General features: G+C 40.0%; 3 protein-coding genes across 5 annotated transcripts; 2 read left to right on the forward strand and 1 right to left on the reverse strand.

Annotated features, from left to right (window-relative positions):
* Positions 1-166: 166 nt before the first annotated feature.
* Positions 167-3323, reverse strand: LOC122655588 (ACT domain-containing protein ACR6-like). Of its 2 annotated transcripts, none has more exons than XM_043849816.1 (7): positions 3215-3323; positions 2668-2713; positions 2385-2491; positions 2223-2290; positions 1006-1614; positions 731-835; positions 167-645 (listed from the first exon to the last, which is right to left on the reverse strand). In XM_043849816.1, exons 2-7 carry the CDS (start codon positions 2697-2699, stop codon positions 307-309), a joined length of 1260 nt encoding a protein of 419 aa, XP_043705751.1. In that variant the 5' UTR covers positions 2700-2713; positions 3215-3323; the 3' UTR covers positions 167-306. The 2 variants fall into 2 exon arrangements, with proteins under 2 accessions (XP_043705751.1, XP_043705750.1); XM_043849815.1 differs by having other exon boundaries at positions 2385-2499; positions 3215-3322.
* Positions 3324-7613: 4290 nt separating this feature from the next.
* LOC122655590 (photosynthetic NDH subunit of lumenal location 5, chloroplastic-like) lies at positions 7614-23149 on the forward strand. 2 transcript variants are annotated; one of them, XM_043849818.1, is made up of 9 exons: positions 7614-7617; positions 9857-9861; positions 14365-14417; positions 14531-14779; positions 15022-15172; positions 15348-15436; positions 21949-22003; positions 22594-22679; positions 22802-23149. In XM_043849818.1, the coding sequence occupies exons 3-9, from the start codon at positions 14391-14393 to the stop codon at positions 22952-22954; spliced, it is 810 nt and encodes a 269-aa protein (XP_043705753.1). In that variant the 5' UTR covers positions 7614-7617; positions 9857-9861; positions 14365-14390; the 3' UTR covers positions 22955-23149. The 2 variants fall into 2 exon arrangements, with proteins under 2 accessions (XP_043705753.1, XP_043705752.1); XM_043849817.1 differs by lacking the exons at positions 7614-7617; positions 9857-9861 and having other exon boundaries at positions 14339-14417.
* A 120-nt stretch (positions 23150-23269) lies between these two features.
* LOC122653914 (transcription factor bHLH148-like) lies at positions 23270-24390 on the forward strand. The gene is made up of 2 exons (XM_043847872.1): positions 23270-23337; positions 23686-24390. Exons 1-2 carry the CDS (start codon positions 23270-23272, stop codon positions 24383-24385), a joined length of 768 nt encoding a protein of 255 aa, XP_043703807.1. The 3' UTR covers positions 24386-24390.
* Positions 24391-25022: the final 632 nt, after the last annotated feature.

Here is a 25022-nt window from a genome sequence, read left to right on the forward strand (position 1 = left end):
GTTACAGAACTGAGAGGCATAGACACTTGACCTGACAGTTATTTACAGTACAGTAGAGCTTCTGAGTTTCTTCTATTTCGTATAAGGCATACTTTGACACTTCTGCACAAGTGGGAGAAGTCATATATATACTGTGTGATTCATGTGTAACATTTTCTCAACTTCTGCACAAGTGGGAGAAGTCATATATACACAGTGTGATTCATGTGTAACATTTTCTCTAAACCCTTTCTTAGAATTGTATACCAATGGGTGCAACATTAGATGCTCCTGCAAAGTTTCTTCAGTAAATATCTGAGGAGATATCTATGAGTAGGATCTAATCAGTCCGAAATTTTGGAATGCTCGAGCTTTAAAAAAGTTCCCAAAGAGGAAACCGGTTGGCTCCTCAGCAGGTTTCGGAGTGAAACTTGAGTTCCGTCTCACCCACAGAATGCTTTGTCCAATCTGTCGGCAAATTGAGTCGATAGCCTTCGGATCAACGGGGTTACCAGAGACATCTGTAACATAGAAAATATCTCTTGCTTCCCCACCCTTTGTTGAAATTTTTGCTCTTTGAATGGACAAGCTATTTTCCCGGAATATCCTGGTAATGTCTGAGAGAAGTCCAACTCGGTCCTTAGTGCATAGTTCTAGCTCCATTCCCTGCAAGACCAATAAACAAATCTTAGAAGATTATTAGCATTGTACCTCTTGATTGGAATTTTTCTCTGGGAGTGGTATACTTTACCTCTGAGGCCCTCCTCTCAATGGCAGCTTCAAGGCACTGTTTCACACGTTGTCGTTCAGCTTCTGAGCTTATAGGGAACCCATCAACATGCCGGATATAATATTCCTAAATGAAGGGAAAGAAAAAAATATTGTTAGAACTAAGCTACATTGACTGATACCCAAATCTCCTAAGCCATGACTGGGAGACATGAGTGAATCAAAATTTGCCAGTTAATTATTTTCACAGGTCATGTTCTCTCAGTATAGATCAGTTTACTTTGAGCAAGAGCTTACCTGGTAAGCTTCCTTCCTTCCAGTATTGACTGTTCCATGAAAGACAACATACTGCATGTCTGTCAGTGTACATATGGTGTCAAATAAGAGCTTTGGCCGATCTTTAGACCTCATCGTAACCACAGTATAATCCTTCTCTATGCAATCCAATATGGTGACATGGGGTCTTGATCTTATATCATCAGCTCTCTCAAGCCCTGGGCTTTCAAACTTTTCATAATCCCTGTCAGCAAACATCATCTGGTGTAACCTTCTCTCTGTGTGCATTACACCAGGGGCTGAAAGTGTCATTTTTGCTTCTTTTGGATCATTGTTGCCTTTAAGCACATTGCATAGGAGTTCCTTGATTGTGGAGAGGCGTTTTAGGTCTTCAATTGCATGCCCTGTGTCCTCATCTGTGACATGAACTACAACTGCTGCTCTAGCATTGTGCGTCCAAATCTCAGCATTCACCACATTACAACGAAGGTCAGCAAGCACAGCACATACTTCGGACAGTAAACCAGGCCTGTCAGTGCCAGTTAGTTCAATTGAGGTATGGTCTTTAGAGGGCATCACCCCTACAGATTCTCTTAAAGGGGGAAAGAAGCAAGCATCAGTTTCAATAGTCTGCAAGAGTGAACAACAATAATATGAAATGTTAAAGACAGTCGGATAACATTGAATTTGAGGAAGCCTACTGTGCCAAAACAATAATAAAGAGGAGGGGGGGGGGAGATGGACAAATATAAGCAAATTATAATGGATTTAGACCAACAGATTGACAATAAATAAATATATAGAAAGATTCAGTTTGGTGTCGTTGAAACAATATTTTGTGACAGCACGAAAATTTGATTTGAGATTTATTAAAAATATTGGCAACAATTATACTTTGGGGGTTGGGGATGATAGGTTCCAGGGTGAGTGGCTGAAAAGATTTAGAGGAAAAACATGGAAAACTACAACTGATGCAGGAAAGTTTAATTTATCAAAAACTCTTTTGAAATCATTTGGATTGTTTAAAATTATCAACAATTTTGAGTTTGAGAGGCTGAAAATTTTAGCTGATAAAAAAGCACAAAGGAAAGGCAAACACCAGGCACAACTCTCCCTTGTCCTTTGAAATCTTTATACTATCCCAAGAGCAAAACAAATAGATATCTAAAGAAGACAAGATGAAGACCGAAGAAAGAAATACCTAAAGGGGGAGAAAACAGTAGTAAGAAAGGGCTAACCTTTTGAATGTAATTGATGACTTCTCCATCTCTGACTTTATTCCCATCTTGGTCAGTCACGTTAAAAACTGAAACATTAAGTTTTGATTAATCAGTATATGAGTAACAAAATTCAGTGAGTTCTGTTGAATTTGAAATCTGCAGTTATAGAAGTAGTCATACCATCCATAAACCAACCCCCATCGGAAGAGATGTACGCTTTTGTTACGACAAGGTTTAGATCTATGAGTACTTGAATAACTTCCAAGAGAATGCCATGTTTGTTAACACTGTCAACCTAAACAAGACAATATTCAGTAATTCCGAAGATTGATGGCTTGAAACAAAACATAAAAACTAAAATAACTATGAGTAATGACAAAGCACAGAAACCCTTCATGATTGGATAACTATGTTCTTCAAAATTAAGAAACAAACTACCATTGAATTGAATTCCAAGTTTTACCTGAATAACTGTAGCATTCTCACAAGCATCATTGTCAATCACAACTCTGCATCAACCAAAGGCAAATTTGATTAAATCACAAAACTCTCAAAATAAAAGTCCGAAGTGCTAGAAGGGATTTCTAAAACAGAAAAGCAGCTCTTTTTTATAGTTGCTTTATCAGGGTCTTGGTTCAGGGTATCAAGTAAAACAAGAGAAAGAAAGTAAGCAAAAAATAAACAGTTTTAGTGACACCCTACAAGGAAAAAGGATTTCAATTAAAACCTAATAGAAGGAAATTCTGACTCCCAGGAGTCAGCCTGAAGGTTCATTAAAAGCAACACATTGCACCTGTTTATCAAAAACCCATGAATTAAAGGTAGAGAAAAAGCGAGAAAAACTCAAACCAGAGCGGACAGAAACCCTTTGCACAAATATCTGAATCTTGAACTCCTCAAACTACTGAGTAATCAAAGAGTGGAGAAAAATTCATGCAAAAAAATAAAAAGGATGGTTTTCAAATATGAAAAGAAAGAGAAAAGGGGAATTTTTTTTTAAATCCAAATACCTTGGTGGGTTCATCCTTCTTATAAGCTTTGCATACTCATCATCCATCTCTGGGTTATCAAACCTCCAAACCAACCCAGTAATCGAGGAGTCTAACACCGGAAAGTAAATAATTGGAAAAATATAACTGTCAAAGACGAAGCCAAGAGCCTGAGTCGAGATAAGGCGAGAGCAAGAGAAAGAGTGTGTGTGAGAGAGAGAGAGAGAGGAAACGGCAAAGAAGAAGAGCCGACGAGGAGACTAAATCAGTACAGCGAGAAGAGAACCTTAACCTCAAGAAAACGGACTTAAGCAACAAACAACTGTCTTTAAATTCCAATGGAAGAGCCAACGCCGGTCAGTCTGCCCGGAAATTAACCAACGGCGTTTTCGGGTGACGTGTCGACATACGATTGGCCTCAGTAGCAGTTACGCCATGCCCTGTCTGACCAAAAACTTTTTATTCTCATTCTCTCTCAATTGTTCTGTTAATTGTTTGAACTTGGATCCCAAATCCTTGGAGGTGCTATGGAGCTCTCAAGTCTCAACCATTGGGTAGGCATCTACGATTAGGAAAAGTCCAAATTAGGATGTGTGACGTGGCATCTTGTAAAGTAATTTAAAATTACTATTTATAAAAATAGAAGGGTTTTTATAAATGCCCCTCCAATTGCCCAAATGTACAAATGCACCCCAATTTTTCAAATTTGGTAATCATCTAGTCCAGTCCGTTAGTCTGGGATGTTAGACGTTAGTTTTAGGAAATCTAATGACCAAAATACCTCTATGATAGAAACCCACCAAAATTAAAGAGTAAAGTGACCAAATTGCCCTCATCTTCCCCAAATTATTTAGGGTTTGAAACTGAAACCCTAAACGATTTCAGTTCTACCCTAATCAAAATGCATTGTGGCTATTAAAAATGAAAAGAATATCCACGACTTTGACTAATATTCAGATAGATGAACTACATTGGTGAGACGAACAACCTCTACTGCAGCCTGAGCAGCAGCAACAGTAGCCTCAACGGCCACTACAAAGGCATGTGCAACAGAATAAGTGTATTTGTTCTGTTCATTCTCTGCTTCGATAAATTTGACTTTCTCAAGAGGAGGTGGAGAAGGAGTAGAAGGAGCAGGAGGTGCAGTGAGATCCTGGTGCTTTTGTTTTCCAAAACATTTCTTCTTCAATTTCTGGTGAGAGAGAGAAAAGAAGGTATAACACCAATTTCAGCAGAAGACCACACAACATGCTATGAATTCGACAATGTAAAAGGCAAAATCTTCCAAACCTTATCTTTCTTCTCCTTGTATTTAGGACTGAAAGTTTCTTCACTGCAACAAATCAATTGCCTTTTTCAGTTTCTAACCCTAAACAATTTGGGGAAAATGAGGACAATTTGATCACTTTACTCTTTAATTTTGGTTGGTTTTTATCATAAAGGCATTTTGGTCATTAGATTTTTTAAAATTAATGTCTAACATCACAGACTAATGGACTGCACTAGATTATTACAAAGTTTGGAAAATTGAGATGCATTTGTACATTTGGGCAATTTGAGAGGGGTATTTGAAAAAAACCCTAAAAATAAAAGGGAATATTGTAGGTCGTTCCAACCTTCAAGGGACAAGGTTTAGGTTTGCCAAAAAAGGTAATTCCTATTACCGGCATGGGTGCGATACCTTTTTCAAATGGTAGGAGGTCATGTCCCACCATCCACATCCTTCCCCACTTGATACATTATTATTCTGTTTTTTTTTTTATGAAAATTATTATTCTGTTCATGTGGGCAAAATAAATAAGCTTGTTCTTTTTCTGACGAAAATGATTTCACCTGTTCATTTAGTGCAAATTTTTATTTTCTATTTTTGTGCTAGAATCTTAGCAGGTTTCCTTACAAATGTTCTAAAAGTTTTTTAATCACATGGTCTAAAAAAGTGTTTTCGATCATGTGACAAAAATGTCATTGGGGAATAATTTAAGACAAAAATGTTCTAAAAGTTTTTATTTCTTTTTCTTACTTTAAAAATAATTATTTAATAACTCATGTGAAATAGCACATTCTATGCCTTAGGCTCAGAGGGAAAAATTATTCTCTTCAATTCCTTAAAGTGTGGCAGTGCGACAATGCTAGATGGAGATGTTGACACCTAGCAGCTACCGCATCTAATAGCCCGATTTTATTGATATGGATCGTTGGATGCAGCAGCTATCAGGTGTCGACATCTCCACCTAGCACTACCGCATTGCCACACTTTAGGAATTAAAGAAGATAATAATCCAAGCTCAGAGAGTCTTTTCTCATAGTCGAAAATCAGTTTTGATCATTAGTGACTTAGATTATCACTTTATCAAAAGAAAATTTTAAATTATCACTAAAAATTGGAGTATCAATATTCTTCAGACACAAGCATAGATCCAACCCCAGGTTCTTTATCGAGCCATGCCATCTCATGAAGAAGAGAGAAATTTCGTTGTTGTAGATTATGAAATGTGTATATTTTCATATTGTTTGTTTGACGGATACAATTGTAGTATGCATATTATACATGTATTAATGGCATCACCGGGAGAAAGAATTTTTTTTTTTTGATAAAAGGACCAGGCGAGAGATGGCAATGACAAATTTGGAAGTTAGAACCCACATTAATTAGATGTATTATATTTCATAATTATAGATTAGGGTAATTCCTCCTACCCGTTTGGTGGCTTTGAAATCGGACAAAACATACTGCATTCATAGTAGGTAGGTAAGGTTACTTGCACAATTATTGCCGAAGTTAGTTGGAAAAACTTATATTTTTCAACATTTTCCATTCCAAGGAAATGCTAGCACATATGGGGTTCTTTGATTTTAAGTTCAAATTTGTGCACATTTCAAGCTCATGTGGAGGACTTGAAGGTGAGTTTGTTAGGTATGGAAGAGAAACAATTCTTGGGATTGGATCCGCGGGATCAGTCAATCCGATCTGTCCAGACTCTTGAGTGTCCGATCCATACTGCATTTCTAGGATTAGGATATAATCTAGCTGATTTCTATTTGAGTATGGGCAATCCGAGTTGTAAGTGGCCGAGACCGTTCTAGATAATTGGATCGGTCGATTTTATTTTTATTTTTATCAATTTGGAATGGTTGATCCATACTGCCTTTGTAGGGTTAGTTAGGGTAGAGATCAGGCCAATTTCTGATCCATTATTGCCGATCTATATCAGAATCAGCCAGAACTTTCTAAATTCTGATTTCTTTTTTTAATTGTTTGTTTGTTTAGAGAGGACTTAAGTGGGGTGAGAGAATTGGGATGGAAAAATGCTGATGTAGCATTTCAAAATCCCATCCCAATCTTGTTTGATTAATTTGAAACAGTGAATCTATAAAAACTTAGGGATCATCATTAATTATTTTGTCTGCCAATGTGAAAAGTAACTTTACCTCGACATTTTGACCCAATAAAACCCCACCAATATGTGAGTCCCATCTTCCCAACAATCCCACCTAGGGGGTGTTACTGCTGGTTTTGGTGATGGAGTCAATAATGTTCAGATTGAATTTCTCACATGGGCTTATTAGCTAAATGGCAATTGGCACATACAATACGCCTAGTCGTTTCTCGTGTATTTTCATAACCCTGCTATGCAAAAATGGGTGTAAGCACCGCGAGGTGTGAAACGATCTCATACTAAACGAAACGACTTCACTTTCCGACGGTCAATCTCGCTACCTCTTTAGTTGCCGCCCCCCTACTTGACTTGCTCATGAGCTGTAGCCTGCTCCCATGCAACCAAGCAAAGGTTGAGCTGATCTGCGACCACTCTCTCCTGGTGGTCGAGCTGATCGTAGACCAACCAAGCAACGGAATGAGCACGGGTGATTTTTCAACCTAAGGGTGGATTAGGGTTGAAATTTTTAGGTCCTTGATCAAGGTCGGGTTGGGTCAAGGTTGAGGGTTGGGCTCGCCCGGCTTTGCATTAGGTTATCCTTCACAATTTATTATTTACATTTTGTAATTTTTGTTTAGTATCTAATTATTTATTGATATACCCAAAAAAAACTAATTATCCATTGAACGAAAATATTTACAATTTTAAGATTAGGCGGCTAAGTTTTTTAATCCAAATAAAAATCTAATAATCAACTGAGTATGAAACAAACCAATACCCAATCACATGGGTCTCATTTTTTTAATACTAGGATGAAGTAAATGGCAAAAAAATCAAGGTCAATTAGGGCCAACCCAGCCTAGTCCGGCCCAATCAAGGTCAATCAGGGCCGGGTTGGGCTGGGCTGAGCTAAGAGGACTCAGGATTGAGTTAGGGTTTAAAAAACCAGGCCCAACCCGGCCCTGTTTAACTCCTAATCCCACCCCACCTTCCCCTATAAACAAACGGAGCCTGAATTAGAGAGAGTTGGAGAATGTGTGAAACATTGTTATAAAATAAAACAAGCCTTGCGTCTACGTGAAGTTATAGATTTCACCATGATAATAGTATTACACCACCCAAACATGAGGGAAAAAGAACATTGCCATATGTCCAAACACAAGAGAATGCAAAATTACCACATTACCCTTTTTAAAATAAAAAATCTCATCTATTGATACTACCATGGGTACTCTCATTGATCCATGTCGATGGTGGGACTAGACGATCAAGCAGTGATCCCTCACAACTAATGGGTAACATATTTTTAGATTTGTAGAGGGGAAGAGTGATCTTTATCCTCTGTGGTTCCTTGCCCGGTACAGTTCCTACAATTCTTCTCATAGGGGACAGAAACGATCACCTTACCCCCTGCTCGAACATACTGCCCGGGTGAGGTCCACCCCGAATTTTTATCCGCTGCTGTGCATTGCAGTGCTGCTGTGCCATCGTGCGACGGAGCAGCGGGCATGTGTGCACAATAGACCCCACTGTGCATACATGGCCGCTGCTGCGCCACACGATGGCACAGCAGCGCTGCAATGTACAAAAGCGGATAAAGGTCCGGTCCACCCCCCTCTTATTAGAGACACTAGGGAACTGTACCGGGCAAAGACTCGCAGAAGATAATTTCCCGGGGAAGAGGGAGGGAGAGGGAGAAACAACACAGTACCTTATCGGATTTTTTTCCTCTAAGGTTCCCTCACCCATACGGTTGTGAGGTTCTTTTTATAGATGTTAGACATGTGTCAACGACCAATCCAACGGCTGGCTTTTCAAAAATTAAGTTATTTATATACGTATGACTCTCTCTCTCTCCTCTCTCCATTCTTTCCTCAAAACCACTCTCCCTCTCTCTCCTCTCTCTCCTCTCTCTCCTCTCTCCAGTCTCTCCTCAAAACCACTCTAGTCTTCTCTCTCCTCCCTCCAGTCTTTCCTCAAAACCACTCTAGTCTTCTCTCTCCTCTCTCCACGTAAGCAGTTTCCCAACTAAAGAGTAACTCACGTCTCCTCTTTCCCGCTCTCGTTTCTCTCCTCTCTTTATACCATTTCCAAAAAGAAGCGAAGAGCGGCGCCGAGAGAAACTCCGGTGAAGCCGATGGCTGTTATCCTTCTTTCTCCATCCATCCGTCTTTGGTGGTTCCATAAACGATATTCCATCCTCCACTGTTTGAATCTTCGATTCTCGATTCAGTCGATGGGAAATCGGGCCCAAAATGCGTGCGGTAGGGAATTCGCCGCTGCTGATGTTCTCAATGGGAAAATTTATGTCATGGGAGGTTGCTTGGTGGATTCCTTGGTTCGATCTACTAATTGGGCGTAAGTGTACCGACTGAGCTCGATTTGGGGTGGAGGGGAAGAGCTGCTGTTGTTGATGGGGTTTTGTTAGGTGGGTCGTTAGTCGTGATTCGTGAAGGGTTGGAGTGGAACACGCCATTCTTCATCAAAGGCAAGAAGAACGAAGGGGGGGAAAAGTTTCCATGTTCTCCTCCTCACTCTATCAATTCCTAATCTTGGAAGGGCAATTGGGCTAAGCTTATAATCTCTACCCATCAATCCAATCGTAATTTTGATTTTTTTCAGTTTCTTCTTCTTCTGCAAATCGAAATTCGAAGAGAGATGGGATCGAATGTTTCCATGGGGCAGAGCACTTTCACCGATGGCTCGTTGCAACCGTCTCGCATTATTTCATTCCATTCCACAGCACGATGGAAGGCTCACTTTGATGCTTACAGTGCTTCCTCCAAACTGGTAAACCCCTTTAACCAACCATTACCTTTTCTCTCTCTCTCTCTCTCTCTCTCTATTAGGGTTTGGAATTTTGGATCTTCCTCTTCTCAAGAACCAAGATTAAATTGTTTTTGTTTTTTTGGTGGTGAAGCTGGTGATTGATTTCTCGGCAACATGGTGTGGCCCCTGCAAATTAATCGAACCAGCGATCGTTGAGATGGCTAACAAATACACTTATGTCGAAAGAAGACTAGAGTGGTTTTGAGGAAAGAGTGGAGAGAGGAGAGAGAGGGAGAGACAGAATCATAAGTATATAAATAACTTAATTTTTGAAAAATCAGCAGTTAGATTTGTCGCTGACACATGTCGAACATCCGTAAAAAATACCTCACAACCGTTTGGATGAGGAAACCTTAAGGGAAAAAATTCCGTACCTTATCCAGAAATCCTATCTGGAAAGTGGAAAGGAAGAGCGAATAACACTGCAACGTGTTTGTACTTTTGGACCTCATCCAAGACAGTGCATAAAGGTTTGATCCACGCCAACACGGTCCATCTGTTCAATCACGTGATGGTGGTGCGTAAATATCTCTCTCCCAAAATCCAAATGCCCCAATCCAATGGAAATATCTTATATCTCTTTATAGGCAGTGGATACTTAAATTTAATCACGTGGCAGGACCGTTAGCTTTAACCCAATTTGGCGGGGCCCACCAAAGAATAAGACTATAATGGTAGATTAACGAGTAAGGGTAGTAATACTAATAGATAGGTACAATTGCAGCAGCAACATTACATTACTAGTTGGTGCCTGGTTGATGGCCAAACCGAACAAATCCTGGTCCCACCTTACCACCACCATACACATATATCCCCCCCCCAAAACACTATTCCTATTTAGAATACACGTAAGAGTTGTGGGTCAACTTGACAAATGGCGCACCGGATTGTGGCCATGTGGGTTTAGAACTGACCTCAACTTTGCTTTTCATTCCCAATAGGGTTGGGGCATGGGGGAGAGAGTAAAGATAGTTCTAAAAGGTTCTCCAAACCTTCTAGGTTTTGCAACTGTTTGATTAAAAAAATCTACATTTTTTAAACTAAATTATTCCAATCGAATACAAGTAAATGGGAAGAATAAATGCTTTGTATCTGTTATGTTATGGGGGTTTTGGAAGTCTGATTGCAAGGTACTAAAAACCAAAACTTAGAGCAAGTGGGCAACTATATTGATCTCTTGCATCATCTCAAACTATGTTTAGTAGTAAATCACTACATGCCTGGGTGGGAGAAATGGAATTAGAATAGGGTCTGAGATTGGAATTGGAATTGGTTCTGATTCATACCAATTCTAAATCTAATTCCGCTTGCTTGAACCATGATTACATGACAGTCAATATCTAAGGAACATGGGGAGAGGTTCCCACTATGGTGTAGTGCAATTTCTCACCAATAAACATCATGGATGATGAATTATCCAATAAGAGACGTTTAATGTGGAGAGATAGATTGTGGGGGTCTATGAGGGGAATATTGGAGGAAGTTTTATAGGAATCTACAAATTGACATTGCATGTTTTTTTCTTCTTCCTATTACTAATATAAGTGATGGGAGAGAGTTCTCTAAGGAAGCGACATATGGGAGCACTTCAATTAGATGTGATAAAATGGTATCGTACATAATAACAGCGAAATCATTACACGTAAGGAGGAGAGGTCATTACATATGGGAACCTCTTCCGACGTGTAATTTAGAGTACTCTTGACTGTTCTAGAAGCAAGGAGTCCGAAGTTTTGAATTAATTGACAAAATCACAACAAATCTAAATGGAGCAAAACCCAACCAAGGCCATACCAGTGGTTAGAAAGTCCAGGCCTGGTCGGCCCGACCCAATATTACGCACAAATGTTTGATGGGCTACGGTTTGATAATGTTTATTTTTAGGGAAAAAGATGTATACTTGGTGGTGTTTCCTATGCCGTCTCACAGGGCACCGTGAGATGACGCCTCTGCCCTCTGGTAGATACCCAGGCGTGCTCACCCATTGGCCCAGATGCTTGTGTAGAGACCATGCGACCAAGTCTTGCTCTTATTTTTATTAGGGTCGAAGAGAAAAATCTGGTTTGGGCTAATCTGACCTTTTCACAGACTAAGGCAAGGCCGATAAGATAATTAAGGCAGTGTTTGGTATGCATTCTTAGAATGCATTCTAGGTTGATTTTGCATTCTCAGATGATAAAAATAATTATTTTTTATGGTCTAAGAATGCGCAATTGACCTAGAATGCATTCCATGAATACATACCAAACACAACCTAAGTCTCCCGTGAGTTATATATAACTATATAAGACCGAGCTTAAGAAGCCTGAAATTATAATTTTGTGATACTCATAGATATGGCATGTTTTATTTCAAAAAAATAATACTCATTTATTTTAGGGAGAGGGTTCTGTGAGCAAGTAGGTACACTACACCTGGATCTTGATCACCTCCAGTTTGTTGACCGGCCTAGTTCCCCAGTTCCTCTAACAAAAGGGGGCTGAAATGACCTCTCTACCCATGCCCAAACACCCTGCCCGGGTGGGGTCCACCATCCCCCTATTAGAGGAACTGGGGAACTGGGCCGGTCAGCAAACTGGAGGTGATAATTTTCCCACTACACCCTAACATTAACCTTTAAAATCATTGTTTCTCTTTCCTTAAAGTAATTAATATAATAATAAATGTGAAGAGGTATAATGTACACCTTTGGCTCAAAGAGCCTTTTCCCTTTATATTATTACATGTATTAATTTGAAATATGTTTATCCCTTTCTTTATATTCTTTATATTATTAGATAAGGGTTTAACAAAGAAACTTTTACCCACACGATTCCAAAAAATTACCACATTGCTTATCATGGGGGTCCTAGATGGTCGCTTTCTCATATGTTTTAGCCCAGTTGAAGCTTACCAAGTAGCACGATAAATAGCTTCAAGACTATATTAAAGCACATAATAGTGTTCGAAGTATCATTGGAATGCATAAACATATATGAGGATGCATGTCAGTACATGAGAGAAAATTTTGAAGTAGCTCTTAAATTTGACATGTGACTAATACAAATCATGTTCTCTCTATTCAATGATCGAAAATCAAAATTCTCACGTCATCTATCCAAACATCAGTTGACCTTTAAGTAAACCCTTCCAGAACCGGGCCATGTAAAGGCAAAATTTTTTTCTTCCCATTTTTATATTACATTAGTGTTGGAAAAACAAAAAACTATGCTATGAAAGTTGACATGCGACTAATGCAATCCAAGCCCTCTTTATTCAATGGTCGGAATTGCCACTATCATCTATTTACACAATGGTGAACATTTTAAGAAGCCCTTGCAAAACATGGCCATGTAATGATGTAAAGGCAAATTTTATTCATTTTTATATTCTATTATTGAACAGTTTTTTGTTTTTCAAATTTGTTAGTATATTTTGATAAAATTTTTAGGAAAATGTTTGTTTGTCAGCAATGCAAAATGGATGCTTTTTTTCTACCCAAAAAAATAATTGATACTTTTTGGACTCAAAGCAATAGACCATGTAAGGGGAATAATTAACCACCCTTGTATATTAAGTTTCCAAAAACCCCCCTTCTCATTGTGGTCTACCGTCTACTTGGTCATCAATCTCGCCAAATTTTTATATGGGAAAGAGAACGTCATCCGGTTGCGCAGCACATGTTGCCCCTACTCCTTGACACAAGGGTGCGCGTGAATTGACCGCCACATCCCCTGGAACCCTAGAAATGACTAGGCGTGCGATGGTCATTTTGAGTGTCCCTGTGGCAAGGTGGCGTAATCGGATGGCGTTCTTTCTCCCCTTTTATATACTCTCGGTGATCCATAGTTTTTTCCCAACTATTCTCCCCTTTCTCATTACATTTTAAGGCTTTGTTTGGTCGCAGGGGAAATTAAAGGGAGAAAATTTTAAACTTAAAACAGAATTTTGTAATTGTTACTCCACATGTTTATGCCATTATAACTCCAAATCATTCCTATTTTGTATCCAAACCATTTCAATTTAAAGAAACAAAATAAAAATTACATAAAAAATATCATTACTAAATATATTAAGAAATTTTAGTAACTTATACTTTAGGGTAAATCTGTTTGTAACCAAAGTGGTTACAATAGATGTTGTAACTACTAACTGGTTTTTTAAATCCTTTAATGTGAATATACTCTTGAATGTTCTGCAAGAAATTAATGAGTTTCAACTTGTGGCTCAATCAACAATATCAGAATCAATCTTTAACCCAAAAAAATACCAGTCGTTAGGAAATCCAGACCTGCTCGGCCCCGGCCCAAAATTAGGCCCAAAGGTTTGATGGGCTATAGTTTGATAACGTTTGTGAAACTTTTGTTTTTTTTGGTAGAAGTTTGTGAAACTCATACATATGGAAAGTTTTATTTGAGAAAATAATACTCATATCTATGTGGGGAAATTAAGTAAATTTGTCTGATACAGCGATTCATGCCGGTATCATATCGGTTTTACAGACTGATACCGATCCAATACCGTGCACTAAAACCATGGACAATTCAAGTCCAGGCGGAAGCTTCGAGTTTGTTGGGGATTTTTTTTTTAATGGATAATAGGAGGCATTCGTCATTTTGACAGAAATAAAGAAGGAATTTTATTTTTTTCCCTTTGTTAATATGTTTGATAATAACAAAGCAGAATTCTCGCAACTCGCTAGCGAGTACACTGACCAAGACAGGCAATAATACTACAATTCAATCTCAATTCTCAACAAACTTCTTCCCCCCTTCACTCCTCCAGCCACCTCTCTTTCCCAGTCCGTCTTTCCAGTCATTCCCTTTCTTTCTTGGAGGCTTTTTCAGTCTCTCCAAATCTTTAACCGCATCACAGAGAGAGAGAGAGAGAGAGAGAGAGAGAGAGAGAGAGAGAGAGAAATTAACCGATTCCAGAAACAAAAACCATTATTAATATTCAATCATCAGCAGAGTGTGGTGCCTTTAGTTACACACATACTCAGATTTGCGTCAATGGCGGCCATCTCCTTCACTGCAATGGTAAGAACCTAATCTTTCAAAAACTCATTTCCATTCTTTCTGCTTTCTGTTATGTGTTTGCTGGTGTTTCCGTCGCATTGGCCGATTTATAGAGTTCTTTTTTCATGTGGCAGGCGAGCGTGGGTTCGACCATTTCCAGTTCAGCGGCTTCAGCCCCACGAAGCATCTCGCAGTTGAAGGCTATTAACCCCTATTGTAATGTTTCTTTGCGAAAATGTTCGGCGCCGTCTGATATCATCTCGCCATCGGTCTTCTTCTCCGGTTCATTCCATATCGTCCCTCTAACATCTTCTTCTTCGTCGTTATTCCCTTCTTCTCAGAGGAGAACTGGTTTCGTTAGCTCCGTTCGTGCCGCAGCTCAGGTTTATTTATTTCTCGAACCTTTGATATTTCTCGCTAAGATTCCGAAACATCTGTCCCTTTTCCTGGTTTTACTGTTACTTTTAATAATAATTTTATGGGGTATGCAATACCATAGTTGTTTCGCTCCTTTAATTATGAATTTGTTTCTCGACATATGGATTTAGGTTTTGTCAATCTTCGTAAATAGCGTATTTGAGAGTTCTGTCGACTGATATGATTTTTGGGTGTAATGGTATTTCAGGACGTCGGGTTGCAATCAAAAGTCACTCACAGAGTATATTTTGATATAAGCATTGGGAATCCTGTGGGTAAACTTGCTGGGAGGATTGTAATAGGATTGTTTGGTGATGATGTTCCCCAAACGGCTGAGAACTTCCGTGCTCTGTGCACAGGTAGTGTTTCTGAAGTTTGATTTGCGGCTGCTTTATAAGCTTAACTTTTACTTTTTCTTTTCTTTTCTTTTCTTTTTTTTTTTTTTTTTTTTTTTTCTGTGCTTTTTTGAAGCGGATTGAATGAATTTTTCTAATGCAATCTGTTCTCATTTCCATTGTATTTAATCTTGCTCAGGAGAGAAGGGCTTTGGGTACAAAGGTTCCACATTCCATCGTGTAATCAAGGATTTCATGATTCAAGGAGGAGATTTCGAGAAAGGAAATGTACATTCTCTTCTCAAAATATTTATTTTCAAGTACTACCATTTAATGACAACGATACCAGTTGTTTTGATCGATAGTATGTGTTAAAATAATAAAGATTTAATGAATGAAAATCTATGGCAGTTCGGACAATTTGGAACTTTACAATGTTTTCTATTATTTCAAGGTCCTGTAATGAGGATGAACTATGGACTCGGACAATTGACAGTTCTGATGGTTCAACCATCTGTCAGGTCCAACTATAAAAGCACTAGTTGCAACACTGACTAATTTATGAGGTCAGTGTAGTCACCTTCCAAGTGAGTATTGTTAGTTGGGACTTTTGGGGGGGGGGGGGAACTTGAATTGCAACTAAGATCCTATGCTCACTCTACTCTATTCTGCACTCATGAAAAACAAAAAACAGATTGCCAAATCTCCAAAATGGCAGTGACAACTAAACCTGCATATCCCACGGCAAAGGTTTACAGAAATACGAACTCAGTTATTTCAAACCCAGCTCTAAGGAAGAGTGTGGGTTATACATAATTCCTGACTAGGAAGTAAATAGGAACCAAAAGGTCAAGATTATTCTGAATTAGTTGGCTTCAATTGTTGATAAACTGAAATCTGGAAGCAGAAATAATTCACCTGATGCAACCGGCAGGAAGAAAAGGGGGAGCAATCCCTAAATTGACCACTGATCCCAGCCCTTTCCAGTGGGCTTCTGGAAGGATATCAGCAGCAGCAGTAGCATGGAATTTTGTTTCTAGTTTTGTTTTGCAGTTAGAAATTAGTTCTTACATCTGGTATAGGGTTCTAGAAGTCTGATTGCAACTCAGTTGTAGCTGTTAGACTGAGAACTTGTTTCTATTTTCAGTTTACCTAGTTTGTAGTTTTTTCGTTGTACTTGGAACTTGAGCCATTGAGCTGATCCCTGCCTCTCTAAATTGGGATTGACACCTTTAGAGTTGAATATTAGCATGTTTGTGAAAGGCATCTCTCTCTCTCTCTCTCTCTCTCTGTGTTGTTTTTTTTAATGATTGTGAAAGGCAGATTTATTTTCTTAGTCATTCTTTTTAACTGGATCATTCAACCAAGGTGGCTTAACTGTTGAATTAGTGAATGTTTAGCCAGAATCCAAACCCACCGCTGGACCCTCTCTGTACGAATCTATTAGTCGCCAAACCCACTGCTGGCCCTCTCTGTATGAACCTATTAGTCTCCAAAACCACCGGCGGACTCTCTCTCTAACCTCACTCCCAATGACTCCCTCTCTGACCTCACCACTGGATTCTCTCCCTGATATCGATTTCCTCTACCCATCGATCCACCAATTTTCTCTGCTGTTTCTCTTTCTGATATATCCTCCCCCAACTCACCCCAGATTCTCTCTTCGTTCCCCTAGTTCTCCCCCACCCATCAACTCTCTCTTTCCCCTCCATGATCCCCCCTAATTTGAACTTCTGTTTTAGAACCCAAAACCAGCTCCAACCCTTTCCCTTGGAACTGAAATCTGGCACCGATTATCCCAATCTGATTTTTCACTCTGAGATCGACAACGTATCCTAAAGACCTCCTCCTGATCCCTCCTCCCAGCGCCATTGACTCCTTTCTCGTCTTCTGACTACCTGTCTGATCCAGCTCCCTGCTCCTCTAACCGATCTCACCTTACTGGTCGACACCGACGTAGTGTGTAAACCTGATACCGACGACCGCTGTTAACTCAGAGACCCTGCAAGAGCTGCACTGGTACCCTTAGGTGGTTTGCAGATTACCTGTGCTATGCTGGACCCTCTGCCGACATTTTTGGTGCTAGGCTGGACCCCTGGGTGCTGGCTTCGGATTACCCTGAGTATTGGCTGTGTATTTTTGGTGCTAGGCTGGACCACCGGGTGCTGGATTCGGATTACCCTGAGTAGTAAGAGATATCTCTTGAACTTGGACTTACACCTACAGTTAAATTCCCACTTTCACTTCCACTACCAGTTTACACCTGTATTCACACTTACATTTACACCTAAATTTGACACTGACATTATCTCCTATATTTCCACAGTTGGCTGTATATGTACTTTCTTACACTTAACATCATACTTCTGGCTTTGCCAATGCTTCTTTGTAGTCGACACTTTAAGAAAAACAGTTAGCATCATACTTCTGGCTTTGTCAACACTTTAACATAAGGGATATCGCTTTTTTGTTAAGTGTTTTTTTTTTTTTTTTTTAAATTTTTAAGTTGAACCTGTAGTCCAGTTTAAGTGACTTTAGTCTCCTTTTATTTATTATTTAAATTTTCTTTTTTTTGGGTCCACACCACACTCCCACGATTTAGAGAGGAGTGTGGACTATATAGCTCGACCAGGGGTACTTAGACTCCAAGGCTGAGTATGTTTTTAGGCTATTAAGCCCTATTTAAGTTAATGAAATCGTGGAGCTTCATTGTCTCCACTTTTATGTAATTAATTCTGCTGTTAGCAAGCTGCTCCTTCTCTCCTTGTGAGTTTTGCTTTGTGTTTGATCAAGGCAAGGTGGGATTAGTGTCTGGTCCAATCGACACCTTGCAGTGTGAAGCTCGGGTGGTTCGAACAAGCTTTCTCTCAAGTATTCTGCTGCAATGTTCGATTTTTCTTCAAGTTGCTGCTGCTGCCTACGTTCCCCTGCATCTTCAAGTAAGTCCAAGGTCACCCCACCCCCAATCCTGTACTTCTAAACCCTCTACAATCTAACCCTAATATTCCCCTTTTTTATTTTCTCCAATACCGGAACCCTAATTCACTCACATCCCAATTCCACCATCAGAATTCAACCATATTTGAACCAAAATACCCTCTCAACCTTCCCTCCACTCGATCCAAGCCTTTTCCCCTTTCCACCATTAAAACCCTAAATTCCCTCCTCTCCATTAAAACCCCAAAACCCTAAAATTCTACCTAGACAATTCCAGTCATCAAAAGCCTTCCATACTTTGGCCGAGTGTTCATCTCCACCCTTGGAAAACTCGATCCAAAGCCCCCTCCTTAAATTCCCACTATAAACCCTAGAATTCCCCACTTTCACCTTTTTTAAAACCCGAAACCCTAACCTGCTGTCCTTTGAATTCTTATTTCCAACCATCCAAACATCACTAGACCTATACTAATAGACTCCCCTACACCTGCCTAGCATAACCATATCATCAAACCCTAACCTAACCCTAACCTTAACCCTAGTTTGGATCTAAACCCTAATTCTGCTCCAATCAGACTGCCTGTTCACAGTAGATCCTAGAGCCTTGGCTCCTTGCTGGTCCCCTTGCCATCTAGGACTACATTACCTAGAGATTTAATCCGGCATGTTCTTGCGAAGAGAGGGGTGTCAAGTAAATATACAGAGGTAATTAAAGATATGTATGAGAGTGTGGTGACTAGTGTGAGATATGCGGGAGGTCATGGCAAGGAATTCCCAATTACGGTTGGGTTACATCAAGGATCAGCCCTAAGCCCTTATTTGTTTGCGCTTATCATGGATGAATTAACCAAGAACATCCAAGCTGAGGTACCGTGGTGTATACTCTTTGCCGATGATATCGTTTTGGTGGATGAGACAAAAGCAGAGATTAACGCTAAGTTAGAGATGTGGAGATCGACCTTGGAAACAAGAGGTTTTAAGATTAGTAGATCAAAGACAGAGTATAGAATGTGTAACTTTAGTCACACTAATGACGGATGATGACATGGTAAAAATTGAGGAGAGAGATACCGCCAAGTGACTATTTCGGATATCTGGGGTCTATCATACACAAAGAAGGTGACATAGATGATGATGTCTCACAAAGAATTAAAGTGGGATGGATGAAGTGGAGAGATGCGACCGGAGTACTGTGTGACCGACACATTCCTTTAAAGCTTAAAGGAATGTTCTATAAGTTTGTTGTCCGACCTGCTATGATATTTGGGGCGGAGTGTTGGGCAATGGGTAGTTAAGAAATGCCATATAAAGAAGCTATGTGTTGTAGATATGAGGATGTTAAGATGGATGTGCAGCAAAACTAGGAAGGATAAAGTGAGGAACGAACGTATTAGAGCTGATGTGGGAGTTGCCCCAATTAGCGACAAGCTACGAGAATGATGTCTAAGGTGGTTTGGTCATGTGCAACGGAGGCATGGGGACGCCCCAGTAAGGAGGAGTGATCTGATTCTGATTGAAGGAGCTAAAAGAGCCTATCGGAGGGCAAGTATGACCTCAGATAGAGCCTATTGGAGGGCAAGGATCTACGTTGTCGACACCATGTAGCTAAGATTTTCCTGATTTTCTGGGCTATCCTCTTTCCTCTTACTTTCATTTTTCATTTTCCATTTCCCACTTTTCTTATCTCATTTCTTCATTCCTTTTACCTTCCTTTCCCTTTGTGAGGACCTCAGTTTTCCTTACTTTGTTTTAAAAGGATCCATGTAGCCGACCCCATTTAGTTGGGATAAGGCTGAGTTGTTGTTGTTGCTTCTACTTCTGCATCTATTCATTTTAGAAAACATAGGTTGTGTAACAAACCAGGATCTGTAATCTGTAACTGTAATAGAAGAGAGAGGAGAAAAGAGAGAAAGAGATTGAGGGAGAAGAAGAGAAGGTTGGCCAATAGAACCAAAATAGAATCTACCCCCAGCCAGCAATCTTATTTGTATTAACGGAGGATACAAATCAGAAATAAAATAAACTTCTTAGACTTCTTAGCAGCTATTAGTTATCTAATGCTAGCCACGCTAGGAATCTGAATCATACTAGGAAACTAATACTAGTTACAATAGGAAAACCACCCATAGTATTGGCACACGCTAAGGCTTTAGCTTAGAACAACAAGAATAGATATTAAAAGCAGCATTATTATGGAACATAAATAGGAACCATTGATTCCAGTGATCACAAAGAACTTCAGCTGTAAGTTTCTTGCGGTAGCCTGCTGTCTTACTCTTCCTTGTTCTAGTAATTGTTCTTCTGCAGATTTAAGCTTCTCCTGTATGTCACTCTCTCTAATTCCAGAAGCCCTAAAATCTTGCTCTATGCTCTTGAGGTTCTCTTGTTGATTTTAGTTTGTTCTGCAAGGCCTCTAGCAAATTTTCAGCTTCCAAAAGCTTCTTGGTAGAACTGTTCAATTCATCTTCAAACTTCTTCTTTTCTTCAGTAATTCCACCCAAGCATTCGTAATCTTTAAATACATGTAGAGGGCTAGGCCCTCCCCACAATTACAGTTGAATGGAATTGGCTTTTGCCCCTAGTTCTGTGGGATTCAGAGCAACAGTTTGCTGTGAGATGCAGTGAAGCCTTGGTGGGATTCCTGAATCACTTGTCTCTTTCTCTTCTTCTTTTCTTCTTTCAATTGAATCAGGTCAGGAGAAGGAGATGCAGTGAAGCGTTGGTGGGATTCATCGCATGCTTTTCTCTGCTTTTTTAATTCTGTTTTGCTTGATAATATTCTGTTAGTCATGTCCTTCTCCTGAGTTCTACTTCTACATCTGATTCTGTTTTCAAAAACTAATCTTTCCATGGGTTTCATAGAGTCATATTTCAAGTCTGATTTCTTAAAATCTTTTTAAGTTGAAAAAATTTCTGAAATCTGGTTTCAGATTAATATTTCTCTTGTTTCTGACGAGTCTCTATTGCGGTTTATCCATTATTCTATTCTCATTGATTGCTAATCTGAATCTTCTAAACTAAACCATCGAATTCTAGTTCTTGAGCTAACCTATCTCAAGTAAGATTCCTCAATATCTTGGAATTAGACCATTGGATTACCTTGATATTTAGCACTCGATAGCTATACTTTAAACCTTGATCCTACTTTTGACAGCCCTAGTTGGAACGGAGTAAAACTGATCTAAGATTAAGTGTCCAATTCCAAGGACAGTCTTGATGCTGTTGAGTATTACTATAGGTGCTAATCTTTTAAGACAATTCATTGGAGATGAGTATCAATCTCATTTTTTAATGTCTTATAAAATGCAAATATTTTTCTTGGTAAATCTGTCATTTAAAATGCTTCCAGCCTTGTATGAAGTATGAACCATTATTTGGGACAATAGTGTGTACAAAAATGTTTACAAAAAATTGGTTATGAATTAATTTTGTTACATTATAGCCTTAAGAACATTTTTGAGCTTACATTTTTTAAAATTGTAGCCTTGTATGAACAATTTTTTTGCAAAGATTTGGTTATGAATTTATAGAATTAATTTTTGGTGGTGTCCATGCATCTAGTGTCTGAGAATTGAAACGCTGTCAGCTCTGGATTTGTGTGTTTTTTTTTTTTCTTCTAGCACATCCATTTTTACAGTGTAGGTTTTATTTATTCCCCGTTCGCTTCAAATATTTTAAGAAATGTAAGCACAAAACTTGCTTCAATTATCTGTTGTTCCCGTCTAATTGTTGAACTTCCATGGTTGAATGCTATTTATGTCTTACATGTCTTGCAGCTTCATATTAAGTTTAGTTTGCCTTTGGATTGAGCTACCAGCTTGTATCTCACTCTACTAATGCTCAGAAATTGTCTTTGCTTGCAGGGAACTGGAGGCAAAAGTATTTATGGTCGAACATTTAAAGATGAGAACTTCAAGTGTAAGTTGATCTGGAGCACCCCCCCCCCCCCTCCCCACAACACACACACACGCACACACACACACACACAGTCACACAATCTATTATACTACCACAATGGCAGTATGTGTTACATCTATTCAGTGGATTAGGTCCCAGTAGTCACAGATAATAAAGAATTTTCTAGGTCAAACTTCAATTTGTTTGGATAATTACAAGCATCAGAGAACGTCCAGCAGTCCTAATCAAGGATTTAGGGATTGGAAATCCTGTTCCTGGCTGATACCAAGTTAAGTCGGCCAATGAATCCGAGTTTTGAAGGGATAATCGGGGTTATCTGTGGTGTCAGCTCTATCGGTCCTTGCCAATCCATAGTTAACCCAGCTAATATGAGACCGATCCCTAATTCATTGGTTCGAATTGGAATCTTTAGGTTGGTTTGTCCAAAGATATCCATGTATCCAGTTGTGATCCATCATCATCCAAGTTGATGCCAGAATGTCATGACTATCTCCTCCCCCCCCCCCCCTCACATGGTGCTTCCTAAGAAATAGATTCACCCATGTATTAGACAGAAATATACCGGAGTCTGAACTGTAGAATTTTGGCAGTGTCTCATGTGGGACCGGGAGTCATCAGTATGGCAAATGCAGGGCCAAACACCAACGGAAGTCAATTTTTCATTTGCACTGTCAAGGTAAGCTGGTTCTCCCCTTACCAAATCAATTTCTTGATAATGCAAAGAGTGCTCAGTAATAAAAGGTTTGTGTGGGGTGCTGAACTCTTGTTTGATATGTTTGTCAATGTGGTATGGTACAGACACCATGGCTGGATCAGAGGCATGTTGTGCTTGGGCAGGTTTTGGAAGGTATGGACATCGTGAAGTTGATTGAGTCGCAAGAGACTGATAGAGGGGATCGTCCGAGAAAGAAGGTGGTGATCAGCGACTGTGGTGAATTTCCAGTAGTCTAAGATTCCACCCATTACAAAGGAGCTCTGGTGCTGATGGACGTAGGAGGCTTTTTCTGATGTATGGGATTCAATAACCTTGAGTTTTGTATTTGTTGTATTCTGAATGTGGATACATGGGAACCAGAGCATGATCAGAGTGAGAAAACATTTTTTTCTTTCCCTTTTCCGCTCAACAATATTCAGGCTATGAGCTTCCATTGTTACTGTGCAACTGATTCGTAGGATTTGATTTCTTTCTTGCTGTCTTCTTGAATAGCAAAAAGAAAATAATCAGTTAAAACTTAAAAGTGGATTTAGGAGGCGAGGTGGGGAGTTATGCTTCATATTACCAACCATATGCGTAGACCTTATTGTTGGGGTGTCAGCACAGATATCAGTTGCCGGTGTTTAAATTACAGTGCCACCCCTTAAGGTTTATATAAAATACAAAATAACTCCCTGTGTTTCTAAAATATACAATCAGACCCCCTAAGTGGACAGTGACTCGGTGAGTGAACGGTGTTAAATAATATATTTTAAATACCAATTTTACCCTTCAGTTAAAATAATCTTATTCTACTTTTTTATTTTTCTAACATTAAAAAGTGGGACCCACCACTATTTCTTCTTCTTCTTCTTTCTTATTCTTCTTCAACCACCACCCCACCACCGCTGCAACCTTCGTCCCATTCCACCAACCAGATTCTCTTTCTCCTTCGATCCCTTCCACTTGAATTGGCACCATGTGAAAGCGCCACTTGTGTGGCGTCGCCCCTGATCTTGAATCCCGAAACCAACACCGAGAGATCCCGAGAGTCCAAAAAGAAGAGGAAGAAGAAACCTTCGAATCCGAGCCAGAATCAGAACCAGACGAGATGGAAATCCCCTGCCGAACAACAGAGTTATTCCTCCAAGCTCATTGAAGCTCTGAGTCAAGTTCGCCGTAATCCTTCACCTTCACTAGCACCGGCATCTTCTTCTTCCACTTCTGATTCTCCTTGTCCAGCGGAATCTATCCCGCGCGGGGGCCGTGCCGTGAGAGAAGCAGCAGACAGGGTCTTAGCCGTAGCAGCCAAGGGACGAACGAGATGGAGTCGAGCGATCCTGACAAACAGACTCAAATTGAAGTTCAAGAAGAAGAGGAAGCAGAGAGTAGCTATCCCCGACAACTGTAGATCAAAGAGACGAGGGGGGATTAGCATCCTTGCCTTGAAGAAAGACAAGAGGTTGCCGACGGTTCAACGGAAGGTGCGTGTCCTCGGAAGCTTAGTTCCAGGATGCCGGAAACTCCCCTTCCCTGATCTTCTCGAGGAAGCCACAGATTACATAGCAGCCTTGGAGATGCAGGTCAGAGCCATGACCACCCTCACTCAACTGCTTTCCGTCGCCGGTGGCGCTGCACCCACCGCCGATCCTTCGAATTTGGACCGCCTCGGTTCCAAGCAGAGGTGACCACCAGAGAAAAAAAAAAAAGGCCAGGTCTCTTACCTCTGGTTGTTCTTGCTCGCTTGTCGCGACCCTTTTTTTTAAATTTTTTTCATTTGTCCATTATTCACTCTCATCATTCCTTCGCCTTGAAATTTATATTCTTGTATTTTATTTGCATAATGGCTCTCTTGTTTTTTAGCTTTTTCTCCAACATTGTTTAAATGCTTTCCAGTTTCCACGTATTGGGGGTCTATGGACTCCTGGAGGGAGTAACGCTCACCGTTTTTGACGACCTGCTGGTTCTGGTGGGGCTAATGGGGGAACCTGAGGACTTGCACGGACTGGGGCTTTGGGAAGTGGATTATGACACCTACGAGTGTAGGCCGATCAGGGAAATGCCGTCGGAGATGGTGGAGAAGATGAGGAACGGAAACTCGCCGCTCTCGACCATGCGTGATAGTGGAGAAGATGAGGAACGGAAACTCAACTTTAATCTGAACCTGCAGTTCTCGCAGACTTTTGAGTCTTCTGCTACCAATAGTAGTAGTTAGTTGAATTGATCATCAGGGAGGGTGGGGTGTGGTGTTGTTAGGTTGCAGGGGGGGTAGGGCGAGTGGGATTGAGTTGCAGCAGGTGGTGGGGCCAGTGGGGTTGCAGAGAA

Source organism: Telopea speciosissima, chromosome 3 (genome assembly GCF_018873765.1).
Source record: "Telopea speciosissima isolate NSW1024214 ecotype Mountain lineage chromosome 3, Tspe_v1, whole genome shotgun sequence".
NCBI lineage: Eukaryota > Viridiplantae > Streptophyta > Magnoliopsida > Proteales > Proteaceae > Telopea > Telopea speciosissima.

Excerpts from the sequence above, each read along its gene's own strand:
- LOC122655590 (XM_043849818.1), top strand. The coding sequence starts at position 14,391 with ATGGCGGCCATCTCCTTCACTGCAATG. Across the intron at positions 14,780-15,021 it reads CCGTTCGTGCCGCAGCTCAG|GACGTCGGGTTGCAATCAAA; the intron begins GTTTATTTATTT and ends ATGGTATTTCAG. Across the intron at positions 22,004-22,593 it reads TAAAGATGAGAACTTCAAGT|TGTCTCATGTGGGACCGGGA; the intron begins GTAAGTTGATCT and ends GAATTTTGGCAG.
- LOC122653914 (XM_043847872.1), top strand. The coding sequence starts at position 23,270 with ATGCTTCATATTACCAACCATATGCGTAGACCTTATTGTTGGGGTGTC. Across the intron at positions 23,338-23,685 it reads AGCACAGATATCAGTTGCCG|CGCCACTTGTGTGGCGTCGC; the intron begins GTGTTTAAATTA and ends ACCATGTGAAAG.
- LOC122655588 (XM_043849815.1), bottom strand. The coding sequence starts at position 3,261 with ATGGATGATGAGTATGCAAAGCTTATAAGAAGGATGAACCCACCAAG. Across the intron at positions 2,291-2,384 it reads TGGGGGTTGGTTTATGGATG|TTTTTAACGTGACTGACCAA; the intron begins GTATGACTACTT and ends TTAATGTTTCAG. Across the intron at positions 1,615-2,222 it reads TCATCAATTACATTCAAAAG|ACTATTGAAACTGATGCTTG; the intron begins GTTAGCCCTTTC and ends TCACTCTTGCAG.